Here is an 18,654-nt window from a genome sequence, read left to right as displayed (position 1 = left end):
TTTTCTTATACGAAGATACTTTTATACGCACCTTGATAATCGTTGTCGGGATGTTGACTTAAACTCTTCTTTCAGAATAAATTTCTTAATTCCCATCTGGTAAACTTCAACATACTTCTCCCAATTCATATCCCGTAAATCTAGTTTCACCATATCGCTGTCGTGTAACATTGTCGCCTTCCTCGCCAAGTCGGAACAGTTATCCCTTTGGAAAGTCCATTCGTGTGTGGTGAAAAATGCAAATGATGCGAACAGTTTATTGCTATTTCTGAGAAGTTTCATCATTCTGAAATATCATTTTTAATTATTAGTATAGATGAAAACAATGATCATCCCAGAAAGATTGTTCTCGTTGTTCGAGGATCGATAGAATACTTACATTGGTTTACTACCTCGGAGTCTTAAAAATATATCTATAGCGAAGGCAGGAAAAACACGCGGAATTACACTCAGAACGTTGTAAATATATCTATTAGCTACGACTGAACAACCTGGATACCATAGCGTATCGTTCAGTGGGGTATCTATACTACATTTTACCATAGCATCTATCATCGGGCCAAACCTAGTCAATTGGAACATTTACATTATTACAATTAATGGAATTACGCGTAAAGTAACGTTTATTATTATCCAGGTATCTCAGGAAATATTATGAAATTTCAATAAATATTATTTATATTACTATTTTCCAAAATTGAAGTATTGGGAGCAAGAGTGGACTTTTGTATTCTACATTTGTTTGCGCTTTCATTGTCCACGTTTCTTAAATAAACTGAGACTCTGGAATACTCTAACAATCGAATTACATTAGTTCGTAAAAAATTCGCAATAAATATTACTTAAAAGGGTATGCGTTACTCGTGCAGTTGTATACTTTAACTTCATGATCACGATGCAGCGTGACATGCCATGCAGTACATATTATCATGTCGACTACGAAATCGACAGGCACCACATCCAAGTTTGTATCTCTCCTACCCCGTACCGCTGTTGCAAATCCTTTGCCGATTAGCAGAAAGGTACCTGGTAACATTAAGTTGGTGTGGAAATTATTTGTGATTTTGAATTAGCAGAAATGTAACTCTAAATATATTAGAATACATTCTCGTTACAGTGAGCAACAACAAATTTCAACTATAATAATGATGATCTAGTGGAAAGCCTCTAACAAACTAATCGGTTAACTCTACTCCTGTGAAATGTAAGGAGTATTGAACAATTATCACTGAAAAAGATTTGTGTAAATACCTGTAACTGCAGAAATATTCTGTATCCAACCAGGACATGGTTCTTCCAAAGAGGCACCAATTACGCTTGGCCGTACTATCGCAACTGGCAGATCTTTGCACTTGCTTGCTACAATTTGCTCTGCTAAATTCTTACTGAATGTGTATGTGTTTGGATAAGTTTTTAAAATCTTTTTTTCTATTTGGTTGATCGACGTTTCGTCGAATTTGTCACACATATCGATCACCTCTGAAGGTTTCAAGCTCGTGCTGCAAAGTCAGTAATAAGTGAACGTATTCTTCACGATATAATTATAAATGTAATATTCGTAAACCATGGAACAACGTTCGCGTATAATTTATTCTTACGTATAAACTTTTTCCTCAATCTCATGTAGATTCGCATTACTAAAGGCTGTGCTGACGTGGACGAAGCTAATCGGATGCTTTAGTTCGTTCCAAAGCTCGATGACACGAAGAGTACCCTTCGTATTGACATTAACAGCCACGTGTAACGGCTCATTGAATCTCACAGTGGCCGCGGCGTGAAACACTATGTTTACTTTCTCTAACAACAGATTTCTATCTTCTCGCGAAAGACCTAAATCCGGCAGACTCACATCACCTTTCATGGGATAAACTCTGCTCAAAGCCGTGGGGTGTTTTGCTTTGATGACATCGTAGATCTGAAGATGAAAAATTACCAGTTCAATTCCAGAAAAGATATTTAATCAATTTGGCTTTTGACAGGCTTAAATATTGAAAGAAACAAGAATAATATTTACGAACGGGATCATCTATCAGCTTCTTAAATCGTTGTTCTACCGTTTCGTTATTTTTTGGACGAATTAGTATAAAAATAGCAGCGACGCGTGGACACACGCGCATCAGTTTTTCCAAAAGACATATTCCTACGAATCCGGTTGCCCCAGTTACAAGGATCCGACTACCGGCGTAGAATTCCTCGAGAGAAATTATCTTATTCAGTCCTTCATCGGTCACATTTTCACTCGTTTCTTTATTAATTGTATCCATGTTTCAGACTTGTGATCTTCACACTCTCAATCCTAATATTTGCCATAGATTAGCATTTCCAACAAATAGTAAGTGGATAAATGTGTTAAATAATGTAATAAACTGATTATAGTTGATAACATCTTATATATCTTTTTGGAGAAGTCTACAGATAATATTCACAAAAAGAAACATAATTCAACAATTATGTTTTCGTTTTGCATGAATCAAATAATTGCGTTATGTTAACGATGCTTCTAGTGTAATGTATAAACACTTTTTTTACACAGTAAAATCGTTCACCAAAAAGGGAGCTAAAGGAGGGTAAAATAGCTATGCAATGCATGAAATAGAATTTTTCTTGTGGCTGTACATTAATTTGTATTATTGCACATTACTCCATAAAGCGATATCGTAATTGATACTTAATTAATATTTAATCTTTACGTAGTTTCGTTTGAATTCATTTTTTATTTTATTTTATTTTACAATACCAAGCCTTGTGTTTCAGAAATTGCTGTTTTATAGAAATTTGATATGTTAAATACTGTACACACATATATGTATATATATAGTATACGGGTGAAGAAAATTATTATATCGAGTAATAACTAGCAACAATTTGTGAAATTTGATATTTGTAAAATTGAACATAAAGTCTTTTTAACACTTGAATGTGATGACAGGATGTTTATGTTATAATTGGAAGAGATATTTTGCCGCGTCTAAATAATTAACAAGTACGTTTGTAAAAAAAGTGATAAATAAAATAAGGGAAATATATTTTACCTCAATATAGAATATTTTACTCGAACTTAATAATATTATTGCGTAATACATAATGTGTCCACTACCATTACATAGTTTCTCTTATATAGAATCAATATTACATATGTATATTTCAGTTTATTTGGGTTTGTTTCAATTTATTTTACAAACAAGGGACCTCTACTATTTAAAATATAATATGACTAAAATATCTTAAATGTTTAATGTATTCACCGCGGAGCATATTTTCATCTTTCATAAACCAGAAAGGTCGAAGACAGTCCTTAACAATAACTTATGAAAAACCCTTCTTAAACTCAACTTTTGCCAATAAATAGCCGGAGTTTCATGCAACTATCACACGAAGGCGAATGTTCCGATCACCTCTAATGACTAGTTGTAAATTACCGAATAACCACAATAATGAACCATTTTTACTGAATAATATGTAAAATGCAAAATAAATATTTTAAAATTCAAAAACTTCATTTAAACTATTGCAGTAAATTATCCGATAATATTTTTGATATATATGATATTGGTAATGATGAAAACAATTAATAAAAGACACAATTCAATACAGAATAACAAGGAATCACCTGTAACCTGTTGCTACTTCCACTGCTTATTCCTTATCAAAGATGGAGCAATAATGCGTCTTCACGATAGTAGATCCCGAAAAGTCTGTCACTATACTGTAATGATCACGATGTAATACTCCTTTGGATACTCGTACTTTTAATAACACCACCCTACCACTGAAACTGTATTACGTCATACATAAATGATTCGATTAACATTTTTATCTCCAGAATAAAGCAAAAAATAGATTTGAACGTTTGAATTTTACTGACATTCTTATTGCTTATAATAGTTGATTAGTTAAGATGAAGGCGAAAATATTTGAATTGTAAATTCCATTTCATATTACGAACTACTTGTTCTACTGGCATTAAATAACACACAGTCAGTGTGAAACTGATAGTATTCATGCAATGCTTTAACATAAATTAAAAGTATGGTAACATCGTTTAGCAAGAAATTCGTAGGAAATTAAAAATATATACATATTCTTACAATTCTTCAAAATAATTTTCAAAAAAAAAAAAAAAAAGGATTCTATACCTATTCCTATGGTGAGAATATTAATAATTATCTAGCTAATGCTATATATATATGTATAATATTACATACAGTTAGCGCTTCATAGGATACAATGTATATATCATAATATAATATAGTATAATCATTTAAAGAAGGTTTCCCTTAAAAAATGGAAAAACATTTTTAGTAGTGTACTCATCAATTTGATAAATTCAATACCACGATATTTGCAAAACATAATGGAATCAAAAGGAAACTTTACTAGCAGAAAAATGTCGGGAATGGGGAGGGCCTGCTTTTAATAAACCTTGAGACTTGAAGAACGGCGCGAAATATTAAACACGTATTCTTTTATAGTTACGGTAAATCAAGTTTATGAGGGGCAATCATCTTCTAAAATTCTAGCCCAAAAAGGCTACCACGAAACAATTAAAAATAGACAAAAATTTGTTAATAAACGTGTTAACATATAGGAAAAGTACTACAGTTAATAAGAAATTTCAAAATTGTTTGAGGAAATTACATCAGCCATGTGTATTTGAACAATTACGACATCAATGCATATGATAAACAAAACTTCCTCTTTTTGTCACGAACCGTACTATGTATTATGCATTTCGGATTAGCGTTCGGTTCGTGGGCGTGTAACGAATCTTCATTCGTACCAGCCATCGTTGTTGTACAATAGACTATATTTACGGATATAAATATTGAATTTTACAAAATTTGACAAATAACCATGGTGATTAAACACTCGAGATGTTAGTGATAATGTTCTTAGGTTCAATAACGAATCCACGGCCAACGGGGTAACTCTTTGTTAACCGTAGAATATATTTTGAAGCACAAGGTAACGTTTGCTGTGACGATCGGTATAATAATGCACGTAAAGACGATGTGTAAAACTCTTTAATACGATCGTAAGAACAATCGACTGATGGGAATTTTCCTCTCCTTACGATAGCGTTTGTTCGTTGCATCTTGCTCGGAAATATCAACAAAATTTCAGCCGCCGTTGCAAGGCAGACCAGCGTAAAGCTGACATTGCTCCTGCCCGGGGTTTGATTGTTAATATAACGCGTATCCCACAATATTGGCACTTCTCTGTTAGGTAAAAACATTCATTTCGTGACCATGGCTATATTCGGTGATCAGTTGTGTCACCTCGAGCCCAAGCCCACCGTCACAAATCTCGGGCAAACATAATAGGATTGAATCATAACAACTATTTCTAAGTCTTATCATTTATGTACAGCTATAATAAATAGTCTAGACTAAAGTATTGGGGATCCCAAAAATTCCGAAAGAAAGGCCCCGACGTCCCCTCATCTCCGACATGCATATATATTTGGTTTTCTCATTAATTAATGTAAATATCCTATTTATGTTCTGCCATTTTATTTTCTTTTATTGCGACGGCCGACATTAACGCACCTTAATAGATAAATCTACGATAGTAGTAACCATCGAAGCTATCGTTCGAGAGTTTATTGAAACTAACAAGCATTATAATTTTCTTATATTTTATAAATTACATGCATTTTATTGTGAGCAAATTTCAGTGGTGTCAAATATGGTGAACGAGATGCTGCATAAGAAGCGGGTTTGCATTCTGTTCGCAATAATACAAACGTTTCATTCAAAAATTTACGAACTGGTAGACGATGACGTGAATCGTAAGCAATCGTGTATGGAATAGGTAGAGTTTACGCCTGTGCTTTAACTTTATACTGATTTAAATTTGCTACGAGATCGTAAACGTAAAAATAGCAAATATTGTGCACATGTCATTGATGCCGGCATATAATTCCATCCTTGAGTAAAGGCTACAATTAATCTGTTCTTCTTTAGGAATGCACAGCCGATTGGAGCTTTAATGCGGATTAAAACGTCGCAATATTAAGTTCTTGCTCACCAAATTCACATAGTCACTGTAAATCGTATCATTGGTTAACTTTTTCTCTACATGTAAAAGTCTTCCGTTATATCTGTATTCTGATATACCTACAATTTTCTACTGCTTCATCGATAGTAGGATATTTTCCTTAGTAAAACTAAATGTCAATATGAACTTTAACATTTGTTCCACAGAGAAGGGTTCATTTGCCACCCATGATTCTTTTGAGATTCTTATTCCTCGCGACGAGTGGAGTACATAGCAATAAGAAAGTTAGATTTTGAATTTCGTGGTCAAGATCGTTTTTGAACAAATTATTTTTTACAAATCTACACCGATCCGAGAGAGTAAAATTACGATACGATAGATTCTCTTTACACTTACTCCTTGCACGCCCTGTACAATATAAATATATATTAAATATTATAAGAATTACATTATATGAATAGCAAATCTGAACGAACGCAGCATTGAATGCGCGAGTAGAACACAGAAACAGAAAAAAATAACAGGAAAAAGCGCCAATATATTCACGAATCATATGAACATGCGAATGCATTCGCTCAACGTTAGTTTCTACTTACGCATGATCGGCCACCTTACGACGCGGTGGTCTGGAAATGAAGCATAGTCCCATTTCTATTTAATAATCACAAATCTAATCACAGATACACCCTCGCACTAACGTAAACAATGTTTATTCAAGATCACTGTCATCGCACCGTCCTCTTAAATTATTTTTCTTGTTATACATACGTCGTGACAAAATGATTTAAAAAAATCATTTTCAAATCCGTGAAATAGCATTTCGAGAAATTTGGCCACTCACTTTTTCCTGAAGCGAATAACGTAGAACTGTAGAACAGCTACATCGTCTCTCATTTCGATGACTTTGAACACATTACCGGGAATATGACTGTGAACAACTTTTTCCTGTACATGTAAGTGTTGGACGGCTATAATTTCTGAGATATTCGGAAAAAATTATCGATAACAGTTTTAATGAGTTCTACCAATGTATAATGTATATAATTATACACAATTGTGCATCCGCGACAGCGTACGCCCTGGTATTTGTTGCCCGTCCATCTTTTGTTTATAGTATATACAGGGTGTTCAATGTAAAACAACTTAAGGGGTGATTCTTGAAGCTAAAACAAGACGAAAATCAAGAAGAAAAAAATTGCGTTTTCGGTTTTATTTTTGAATTATTGACAATTAATAATCGGCCGAAATATCACCGTGCTCGAGTAAATCTCCTTACACGAACTAAAGTATTATAGAGTAGCTCAAGCAGCGGGGTACACAGTGATCATCAAATCGTACGATAAATGGGCAGCAGTTTATCTTATACTACAAACTATGACATTCGGAAATGTAAACCATCCCGCGTAAAGTTTTCTAAGAAAACTCATCGGTTATGCTTAGTGATTAAAATGCATAACTACATATCGTAAATCGCTTTATGATATTTTCGAATAGAGAGGTTTAGTGTCTCCTCTAATCCTGTGTCTCGATAAATAATTAATAAACAAAAGCACATATAGACAATGTTTTTACAAACTTCACACATGTTGGAAAATCGCACATATACCGCGAGTATGCAGACTATTCACAAAAAGTCGTAATGAAAATCGAAATATCTAGAGAAGAACTACACGTGCATTAGGTATACTTGAGCTGCTACTAAAGGTGGCGGTACATTGTTTTACATAAACAACAAATTTTCATATAAATTACTGTTCATTCTACATTATAATATTCAAATATATATACATGAAATAATAAATGAAGAAACGCAAAAAAAGCAGCAAAAAAATTATTTAAACTTATACTCGAAGTATTAGTTAAGGTATCGTTTCATGCACTAATGTATAACATATGACAAATGAAAAATAAAATTTATCCCGTTGAATAGCTCTTTTAAGTTTTTGATTTTGTTGACGAGATGGCACTATCCTTGCAAGGAAGTTCTAAGCAATTTTAAACACATCTGGTGAGTAGCCCATTCTTTTTCTCTATACACATGCTTTTAGAACATGTATATACGTGCATTTAGAAAGAACACCTCGAATATCACATATCAATTTTCTGTGAGCAGTCTGTGTACAGGATTTTGGGTGACCCTCAGTTTACGATGCGGACACCACAATTGCCTTTTTTGGGAAAGTCCGAAGTTCCTACCTCCCAAATTGTAAACACGAAGATGTGCACCTCATCAAGAAGCTAATTAACACACTAGGTGCTCGATGGGTTCGCTCTAAAGTAAACAGCTGGTATCATTCAGCAACACCAGAGAAGAAGGAATAGTTTCTCACCTCACAAAAAACATAGTGAGTAGGAAAACCCTAAGACAGAGCTAGTATATGAGAACCAGACGAGGTTTCTTCAGGGAATCTTAAACAAGTCTTCAAACAGTCTCCAGCATAAGTCATACTCTGTAATATTACTCTGCATCTTTAATCTACTTCCATCTTGAGCGTTAACAGCGTTCATGGTTCGCGATATCGATGAGTTGCAACCTGACTAGTCGCCATCTAATTGGGAATTCGCATCAGTCTGCACACTCGCGGCACGTGTGCGATTTTTCTACGGTGTGTGGACTTTGTACAAACATTTCTTATATGTGTTTTTGCTTACTAATTATTTATCGGGGCAAAGGATCAGAAAATTCCATACAAATTTACAAATCTGAATGAGTAAACGGGTTTAATCTATAATCGATGATTTTTCTTAGAAATAGAATACTACTGTACGTTTTTTATTACTATCTCGAGAACTAATAAACATCCGAAGCTGAAATTTTCCATTTGCTCGCCGCCTTCCCGCAAAATTTATGTTAATCGGACACTGGTGCTTTTCGAAACAATATCTATTACGATTAATAATTCTTTATGAAATATAACATTTCTAATTCTTCCAATTGAAAAGTTTAAGGTTGATTGTGTTGTTGAAAACATTAGAATACGGAAATTATTCCAAATAGTTTATATATTAATTTGCTCGTTTCGAAATAATCGATAGGAAGTCAAACGCGAAACTTGACGAAGTACCAATGAAGATATGCCATGAATTAGGCTGGTTATTTTTACGTAGGAAACGACGTTAGAGTTTAATCAGTCGCTTGTCAATATTTCTCATTTGCCAGACTGTGGCATTTATTACTCTGCATGATTGTGTGTTATTTTCCACTATTGTGTGTATCAGTGTCGGCGCAATGATATAATGATAAGTTCAATTTGCCATGATGGAAGAATAGATTCTAATAACTACATTAATATGGGAAATTCTAGTAACATCTTAATAACATTTTATTCGGGAAGTTATACAAAATTTATCATGTAAGGTATTAGTAGCGCTGATTGGTATCCTTATAATTGCTTTCAAATTTTGACGATATGTTATTTAATATATTATCTATACATTTTTTAATTTTCGTAAAGGCTACCATTACTGAAATGAAGATATTCGTCTTCAAAGTTGGAAGTTTTAAAATGTAATCAATGTAAGATAATAAACGGCAATAAAAGTGACTTTTAGATTAATTACGATACAATCTTCCTTGTTAAAAGATTGACATATTTAAACAAATTTCAGCTCCGACCTCACCGTTTTCGAATAATAGTAACGGGAAATATGTAATATCACCAACTTCAGCGTTTAAAATGCCGTGTATATTGCAATGCAAAGTCGTTATTCTGTCCATTTCGAAATTGTTTGTTGACATAAAACAATTGTTAAAACAATAAAACAATTTGTTGTGCGAAAAGCTAAGACATTTTATGGGTTCTTCAAGTCCTAGACCGTTTTATTTTTGACTGATATTACCGTCGTGCTATAAATGCAATAATTAATACTCAAACTTGTTGGTTTGGAACACTACATATAATTCTATTAATGTTTTAATATGTGATTTTATATTGTGTTAAAATTAAAAAATCACAAATAATAAATACACTCTATAATACAACAATGCACGTATAAAGTTGCAAACTACATGTAATAATTCAGTGATAATGCTCACACTAGAAATCTGTGTGCGTCTGTGCAAGTTCATTTTCTTGGAATCTTCAGTAAAGGAATATACTATCCAAAATACATAAGTAGGCACTTGTCACAAATGTATTTTCGCTTTTTGTGTATCGAAAAATTAAACCGTGTTAGTGTCTTGATTTATCATTTTGATAACAAATAAAATGTTCTTACACAACCTATATTATGTAATCTATGTAATCTATGTGTATTATATAATCTTATGTAATCTATGCGCTTTATGTAATCTAAGAGATTTACTAGTGGATGTTAAGAAGTGCAGGATAAAGAAAAGTTCAGTGCTGAGGCCACAATAATGTTATTCTACAGCCTCTGTGTAGTGAAGATTAATATAAAAATGTTGCCGAAAATTTGACCTTGACCTTGAAATTCCAGATCAAAAGGTCATATTTTTCTACTTGTATCATATTCTACTTATCAGAGGGACCAATTTTGTAACAAGAATTATCAATCACAACTCAACCATTCTCCTGCAAAATGATGTTGCAGTTTTCTGTACAGGTCAACACAAAGTGAGAATGATTTTCTGATTGTGAATCTAAAGAAGAAATTGTAAATGGTGTTTTGTTTTATAATGTGAGAAAAATTGAACCAACACAGCAAAAAAAAACTGTATCCGCTGCTGAAAATTACAAATAATGGAACCATATTTTCCATTATTTATGGTTCCATGCCATTAGAGAAGATATTTCTTTTTCTATGAAGATACAATGGTCCCTGAATCTACGGGGTACTTTTTTTTTACGCGATTACCTTTTTTACGCGGTAAATTATAACAATGCACTCATGCATTATCACTCATGCATAATATTATTCAGTTTCAGTGGTAGGGTGATGTAATTAAAAGTATGAGTGCCTAGAGAAGTATCACATCGAATCAGTTCCGCCTGCGCAGGCGACCTAAATGGACGTGCGAAACAGTGCTCCAGGTTTTTTTATATATTAGAATATTTACAATCAATTCTCGTTGAGAATTTACGGTAACTTCATTTGGCGTGATACAATGACATGGCTTATAATAGTTTTATACTGTTGGTTCTAGTAGAAACTAAGGATTTAATCTAGAGGGTATTTTCTTTTTAGTCTGCGGATCTGGTCCGTCGTGTCCAGTAGTTGGGCGATTAATGGGTTGCGGTGGTTGTTGACTCTTGTGTTGTATCTGCTTCTGGACTTGTGTATTTCATCTTTGACTGTAGGTATCTTGAGGTCAGGGTGGATTGTTTCGTTGGTAACATACCAGGGTGCATTTAATAGAGATCTATTGGAAGCGTGGGAGTATATCAATGATGGAATTACTTGCTGTTCCCCATAGTTGGATTCCGTAGGTCCAGACTGGTTTTATTACAGCCTTATAGAGCGTAATTTTGATCTGCGCGCTTAGGTTGAAGCGACGGCCAATGAGCCAATAAAATTTTTTGAGTTTGTCCCTGAGTTGTTTAGATTTGTCTAGAATATGTTGTTTCCAAGTTAATATTCTGTCCAGAGTCATGCCCAGGTACCTGACTGTGTCCTTGTTGGGACCTGTTATATTGTTAATGGAGACCTGTAGGCAGGTTTGTTTTCGCAGCGCGAAGGTTACATGTGTGAATTTTTTTTCATTAATTTTGAAGCCCCATTTGTCGAACCACTTTTCCATTGAGTCGAGACCTCGCTGGAGAGTGGATGAGGCTGTTGTCGGGTTGGCGTGGGACGCTAATAGTGCTGTGTCGTCGACAAATGTTGCTATGGTTATTCCTGTTGATATTGGTAAGTCGGTAGTGTAGATGGAGAATAGAAGGGGCCCGAGGACACTGCCTTGGGGTATGCCCGCTTCTATTGGGAAAGTTGTGGTAATCGCGTCTGCGTATTTAACCATGAATTGCCTATTGGTTAAGTAGGACTTTAGGATGGAGTAGTAAGTGTGTGGTAGGACTTTTTTAAGTTTGTAAAGAAGCCCTTCGTGCCATACTTTGTCGAATGCCTGTTGAATATCAAGGAATACCGCTGAGCAGTATTTTTTCTTTTCGAGGGTTTGGCTGATATTGTGTGTTATCCGGTGGATTTGCTCTATTCTGGAATGCTGCTTCCGAAAACCGAATTGATGATCTGGCAGTGTTTTCAGATCCTCTAGGAATGGAAGTAGTCGATTCGTTAGCAAATTTTCGAATAGTTTTGACACAGTGGGTAGAAGACTAATTGGGCGATAGGAGCTAGTTTCGTGTATTGGTTTTCCGGGTTTAGGGATGAGCGTAATTTGTGACGTTTTCCAGGTTTTGGGATAGTATTCAAGGCGGAGAATTGCGTTGAAGATTGAAGAAATGAGTGCAATCCCTTTTACAGGTAGTTCCTTAATTGCTTTGTTACTTATTTGATCATGTCCCGGTGCTTTCCTGGGGTACAGACGATGGATTAATTCAGTAACCTCTAGAGAAGTGAAAGGTTTAATGGGGAGAGACATTTGGAAGGGAAAATGCAGGTATTCTGTTGTTTCAGGAGCGGTATTGGAGGAATGTGGTTTGAAAACGTTGGATAGGTAGTTGGCGAAGAGGTTGGCCTTTTCTATAGGGCTTCGCGCCCATCCGCCTTGCGGACAGCGAATTGGTGGGATTATTTGGGGGGGGGGGGACGCGTGAGTTTCCTGGAACCCTTCCATAGTGAGTAGTTGGAGTCGGCAGAGGGGGACAAATTGACGAGGTACTTTTGGAAACAGTCGTTTTTTAATTTTTTAATGATTTTGGTTAACTTCCTGGTTGCGCTGTTTAGCTTGCGTTTGTCGTCCGGTATTCTATGGGTTTGCCATACTCTTTTTAGTCTTCGTTTTTCTGTAATTTTGTTTAATATGTAATGGGGGTATTCGTGTTTATTGATAGAAGTCTTGGTAGGTGTTGAGGAGCGGATGGCGTTTATTATACTCGTGTTTAAGTATTCTGTGGCAGTTTCGATATCTGCCTTTGTTTTTAGTGAGATTGAGGCAGGGGTTGAGCGGTTAAAGATTTCTCTAAAGAGCTGCCAGTTGGTGAGTTGGTTGTGAATAAGGCCATTAGGTGGGTTTTCGATTATTGCTGAACCGACTGCTGCTATTACGGGGGAGTGGTCGGAAGAGAGTTCAGTCGAAGAGTTGATTTTGAAGTATCTGGGCGAGATATTTTTGGTTATGAAGAAGTCGAGTAAATCGGGGATTTTGTTAGTGTCAGTTGGTCAGTATGTGGGTGAGGTAATTGAGATTGTTGGTGGTTATGCTTTTCAGGAGGTTTTTACCTCTTGCTGTGACACGTCTGCTGCCCCATTGGGTATGTTTAGCGTTATAGTCTCCTCCAGCTATGAATCTATTGCCTAGGGCGTCATAGAGGCTGTCGAAGTTCTCTTTAACAATCGAGTGTCTGGGAGGGCAGTATACTGCTAAAGTGGTGATTGTACCATGGCGGTCTTCTATTGCTACGCTTGTGGCTTGAAGGTAGTCTTTCTGGAATGATGGAAGCTCGTAGTGCTTAATGCTTTGATGATCATTCCGGTGCTGCCGTGTGCCTTTCCACTGGGGTGTTGGGTGTGGTAGAAGTTGTAGCCGTGTATTTTGAGGTAGTTTTTGTCGGTGAAGTGGGTTTCGGATATGAGCATTACATCGATTTGCTGTTGTTTTAAGAATAGTTCTAGTTCAAATTTGTGCTGAGCTAGACCGTTGGCGTTCCACAGAGCTATTCGCATTGGTTTTATTTTGCTTCTGTGCGTATAAATTTGTCCATTGAGAGTGTGAGTAGTGACAGCAAGTTGTTAATTTGCTCAGTTTGCTTCTCGATAAGTTTTTCGAGTCTGGTGAAGTTGTCTGTGTTTTGTGGGGTGGGAACACTATTTTCTGAGTGTTCACTGTGGGTTTTCGAGTTGTTTATGTTTCCTTGTGTTGCCTGATCATAGGATATTGTTGGTGTGGTGAGTTTTTGGGGTCTTGGTTCTTGTATGGTCATCTCCTTGGGTCTCAGCTTTGGATACTTAGTATTATGTAGTGTTTTATAGGCTGAGCATCCTTTGTAGTTCGCAGTGTGTTCTCCTTGACAGTGGATGCACTTCGTGGGGGTTTCTGGAGATTTAGTGCATTGGTCAGTGGGGTGATTATCTGCACAGTTTACGCACCGGAAGTTATGATTGCAGTATTTCTGCGTGTGGCCGTACCTTTGGCACCTTTTGCATTGTACTATCTCTTTCTTTACAAAAGGTGGTTCGAACTTAACTATGGAGTTCATCAGCCGGTTGACGTTGTAGATTTCTTTGTTATTTTCTTTTTGTGTTATATCTACGAAAAATAGCGATTGTGGATTTTTTGTGACTCTATGTCTAATGTTGCTGATGTTGGTTACCTCGTGGCCAAGTTTTTGAAGTTCAAACTTTAGTTCGTCTAGGTCGACTGAGTGGTGGATATTGCGTAGCACCACACGAAAAGGTCTTTCTTGCTTGAGCTGATATGTGTGGAATTTTGCATTCAATGTTTTTAGCAACTTAGTTAGTTTTCTATAGGCGTCTGGGTGGGTCGCCAGAATTTTCACGTGGTTGTTGTTAATTTTTAACTTGTAGTCCTTTTTGCCGATATCTTTTTCAATGGTCCTTATCATTGTTTGGATGTCGATTACGTCGTCAATGAATATTGGCGAGAATTCTTTGGGTATGGGAATTATTTACCGTTTCGGTTGTATTCATGGATTCTTCCGTAGTCTCCAGTATTGAGAATCTATTGAAGGTGGTCACTTGGCTGGCTGGTGGTTTAGCTTGACTCTTATTCACATTTGTCTTGATTGGTTCCAGCTTGCATTTTTTTCGAGTGATGGTCGTTTACCAGGAGAGATGTGTTGCCCCTTTGCTACGGGGGAAGAAGAACGGCGGTGTTATAATTTAGCTCCGGAGAGCCTGTTTGGAATGTTAGGGCCATCATCGAGCTAGTTAATTCAGTATGAAAGAACTAGTCGAGAGGCTGTTATCCTTAGCTAGGTTTGTTGGATTCGCTTTCGATAGATGGACGTCACGTGGAGTTTTGTGAACTTCACGGGGCACTGGACACACGTCTGCACTCTTCGGCACTCACCAGCAAACTCGCGGTATGAGCGTTGGCTAAAATAAGTAATATTTTTATTTGTCTTTGATGGTCAAAGAAATAGAATATTTAAAGAAACATGTGTGTGCCAAAGTGAAAATGATATAATGTATGGTAATGGTCGCATGATACTAAAACATTGCAATTTCTTCATGCTTAGAATATAGATTATTAAAAATTGATTGTTAAGGAAGCCGAATTGATTTTTTTGGGATTACCTTTTGTGCAAAAGGAGATTAGGGTGTCATTTATGACTATTTATGCCTATTTCGAATATTTTGATTATGTTGGCTAGGAGACATATAATATCGCAGGTTTGAGAGCAAGGAGCGGTCTTTATTTTTTTTCTTTTGTGATGACTCTTAAAATTATTAAGGAGCACTGTATAATAACATTTTATTCTGTTGGATAAGTGTTTGGGCACAATGTTCAGGATGTCGTCAAAACCGGATGATTTTTAACTGTTTAATTTAGAGAAAATGATTTTTATTCGGTTATAATTTGTAAAGTAGTTCATTTCTGTGTCTGGTTGTTTGAGTTTGTCCGAGGTGTTTCCATTAGAAAATATGAAGGTTGTCTTATTTAGCGATATGTCTGGCTCTATTTTATTTTTCAGTTTATTTGTTTCGGAGATAATAATTCTGTTTAATTATCCTCGATCCATGTGTGCGTTGTGTGTGTGTGTTTTGGATAAGTGAGTGCCGATAACGTATAGTTTTTCCGTTTTTTTACATATCATGAAATAACTAGACTTCATGTCTATTGATCTGTATCGCTATACCTCCATCTTGGTGGAGGGGTTCTTTCTCTGGAGGCAGTTTGCAAGAAGAGATAGAGTTTGGTTCTTTTAACCTAAAAGTTTGATTTGTCTGTGGAAACATGCTAACTGAGTTATAATAGATTATATTATATTATAGTTAGACATATTTCTTTTATTTTGTTTGCCTACCTTCTCTTTTATCGTAAAAATAATTGTATGTTAGATTGTGTATTTTGGATAGCACGTAGCTTTTGTCTCGTTGTAGCTCGCTTTCGCAGTCATTCTCTTCAACATTCGTAGCCTCGCATTCATCTATGTATCGTTCACGCTCTTCCCGCGATGGATCCCACGCATTTGGGGCGCCTTCATATGATAAACGTCATCTTGTGGGCGAATATGCCGTTTGACGATTATCTTGATAACCAATCAGCGTGCGGATTTGGGGCCTTCCGTTTTGATCCTTGTTGGAGTGTATCTCGATACGTGTTGGGCTCGCTCTAGTCTAACAACGGTATCGGCAGTCTCGTTCGAGTAGTTCAATCGTGAACACGTAGGAGACAGTCAGCTTCAGTGCCTCCGAATCGCTAAACGTGGAGTAACGAACCGTTTCAAACTCTCAGCGCTTTTCAAACGCTCCTGCTGGCGAAATCTTTCCATTAGGCGTAACGATCAGTGGACAGTCCTGTGCGAAGTCTTCAGTTTTGAACGATATCTCCCAGCATACGTGAAGGTAAGTATCATTTTGGTGATCGAACGATTAGTAAACCGTCTCATGCGGGTCTTTCAAATGCGAGCGACATCGAGACGCGTTCGCGGACGAGTGTATCGTTAATCATTCGTATCGTCGTACGATAATTCAGTCGCATTCGTTCAGTCGTACATCGCGTCGCGGCATTCGCTTCAGTTGCTTCGAATCGCTTAATCGTCCGCAGTAAGCATTCGTTGATTTCGTATTAATCGTCGAAGACAATTCGAAACTTTCTCATCGTTTGTTCTTCGATATTTTGTTTTTGAGTTTTAACTTCGTCAATTGTTCTTCGCGCATTGAGTCATTGCTCCCGCTCGTAAATCTGTTATTCAAGATTAATTCGACGGGGAACAAGTTACAGAGCGCGGTATCGTCGATATCAGACACACGCGCGTGTTAGACGTATCGTTATTTCTTTAACCGTTTGAGTACCAAGCAGCGTGATCGCGCTGTTTAGATTTTGTATCGAAAAGTCCCAGTACATTTGAACGCTACGGACGACTGACGGTATTTTGTATTACATTGTTATCTTAATAATTTTTATTGAACAAAATTTGAAATAATCATAAACTAATAGTACGCATATATAAAAATATAGATGTATTTCATAAGAATAACGAATATGACGAGCGCTTTTGTGCCGCTTGTTTCTTTTCGCAATCGATTAAGAAGCTATCGTGCCGTTGGGGACTTTTCGACCCTGGTTTTTCAAAAACCCCGGGGCTCAAACGGTTGAATGATGTCAATATTATCATAAACAATTATTTTTCTATTTACTCTATATGATTTTCGAAACATCAAGAGATTATTATTACTCGACTATTTCAATATTGATTATGATACATTTTTAATTACGGTTCAACTTGTCGCTACTGGTGTGAGAGTCTGTAAAATTGATTCGAAACAGTATTTTACAGAGACTGATGAAACCGACGAGTTAGATATTTATATAATTAAAAGTTATTTCTATTTCTGAATTTTCTTTGCGAATATGTTAACTGTGCTTGAGCAGCGCTGCGTAAAATATATAAGAAACATATTTTAAATACTATTTTAAGTAGTTGTTGGTCTACAATACGAATAAAATATTTTATGTATTAAAGAAATATGTAGTAAAGAATAAACTATCTTTATTTTCACAATGTGGCACATAAAATAAAGTATCTTATCATTGTATTGTGGATAGCGTTTAAAATGTTTCTTAACAAGGATAATTGATTAAGCAGAAGGTTAATACAAGGGTGCAAGAATCCAACATATTTACAAATTAAATTCATTTTCTTTTTATCCCTGCTGTAGTCTCCGGGTCCCTTTGTTCTTACTGCTCTCCTTTTTTTCTCTAAAAACTTCTGTATTCTTTAAACATATAGAGCAAAATGTTATCCGACTATTGAAACCGATACATTTGAGAAAAAGACGTGCGATCATAGAAAATTTAGGGAACGCACCGATACAAAATTATATTATAAGACGGTAATATGACCTGCGTAGAAAAGCTGCGAAAGAAATAACAGAGAGTGTCATAAATACATCCGAACATTTCAAAGAGAAAATAAGAAGTCCTAAAAATTTCACTAATGCCAAAATTTTGTTTGCAGAATAGAATGTACCGATTCTTTGCAATGAAAGTGTGGAGGACTGGAAAATAGAATGTTTGACCGTGAGATTTACTGGATGTTATTGCTTGTTGTCGTAACCGTTGAATATATTTAAAAATGATAAATACATATACAGATTATATTCCCTGAGTCGCTCGTACACAGTATAAAATTGTTAATTAATACTCAGTAAATGCTGCCTAGATAATCGTCGATAACTCGGTAGATAACTTGTGATAACGCTTAGATAGCTCGTCGATACAGAAAGATACTCGTAGATGCTGATAAATAGTAAACTCTTTTCGGTTGCATCGATTTATTTGTACTGGTCGGGAGGGAGTCGGAAAATTCGAATTCGACTTCGTTAGACCGTTACACGTAGCGGCGACGCTGTTTTTGGCCGGTGTTTCAACCGTTCGCGGAGAGA

At 36.0% G+C, this 18,654-nt stretch overlaps 1 protein-coding gene across 12 annotated transcripts in view; it reads right to left on the bottom strand.

Annotated features, from left to right (window-relative positions):
- LOC126926273 (fatty acyl-CoA reductase 1-like) overlaps positions 1 to 18,654 on the bottom strand; it is a 285,326-nt gene that overhangs the window by 239,397 nt on the left and 27,275 nt on the right. For 2 of the 12 annotated variants that reach the window (XR_007714459.1, XR_007714457.1), the window contains exons 1-6: positions 2,019 to 2,414; positions 1,599 to 1,915; positions 1,252 to 1,499; positions 843 to 1,026; positions 380 to 565; positions 178 to 286 (exon numbers count right to left, since the gene is read on the bottom strand). Coding sequence is in view for 9 of the 12 variants with exons in the window: in XM_050742543.1 (XP_050598500.1) it covers positions 32 to 286; positions 380 to 565; positions 843 to 1,026; positions 1,252 to 1,499; positions 1,599 to 1,915; positions 2,019 to 2,264 (1,436 nt within the window). In the remaining 3 variants the exon portion in view is untranslated. Of the gene's footprint in view, positions 1 to 31; positions 287 to 379; positions 566 to 842; positions 1,027 to 1,251; positions 1,500 to 1,598; positions 1,916 to 2,018; positions 2,419 to 18,654 lie in introns of those variants that run through there. The other 10 variants (XR_007714460.1, XM_050742543.1, XM_050742541.1 and 7 more) reach the window with 10 other exon arrangements.

This window comes from Bombus affinis, chromosome 17 (assembly GCF_024516045.1).
Source record: "Bombus affinis isolate iyBomAffi1 chromosome 17, iyBomAffi1.2, whole genome shotgun sequence".
In the NCBI taxonomy this organism is placed as follows: Eukaryota; Metazoa; Arthropoda; class Insecta; order Hymenoptera; family Apidae; genus Bombus; species Bombus affinis.
The sequence above is the reverse complement of the archived record's forward strand: the minus strand, read 5'-3'. Positions and strand labels throughout refer to the sequence as shown.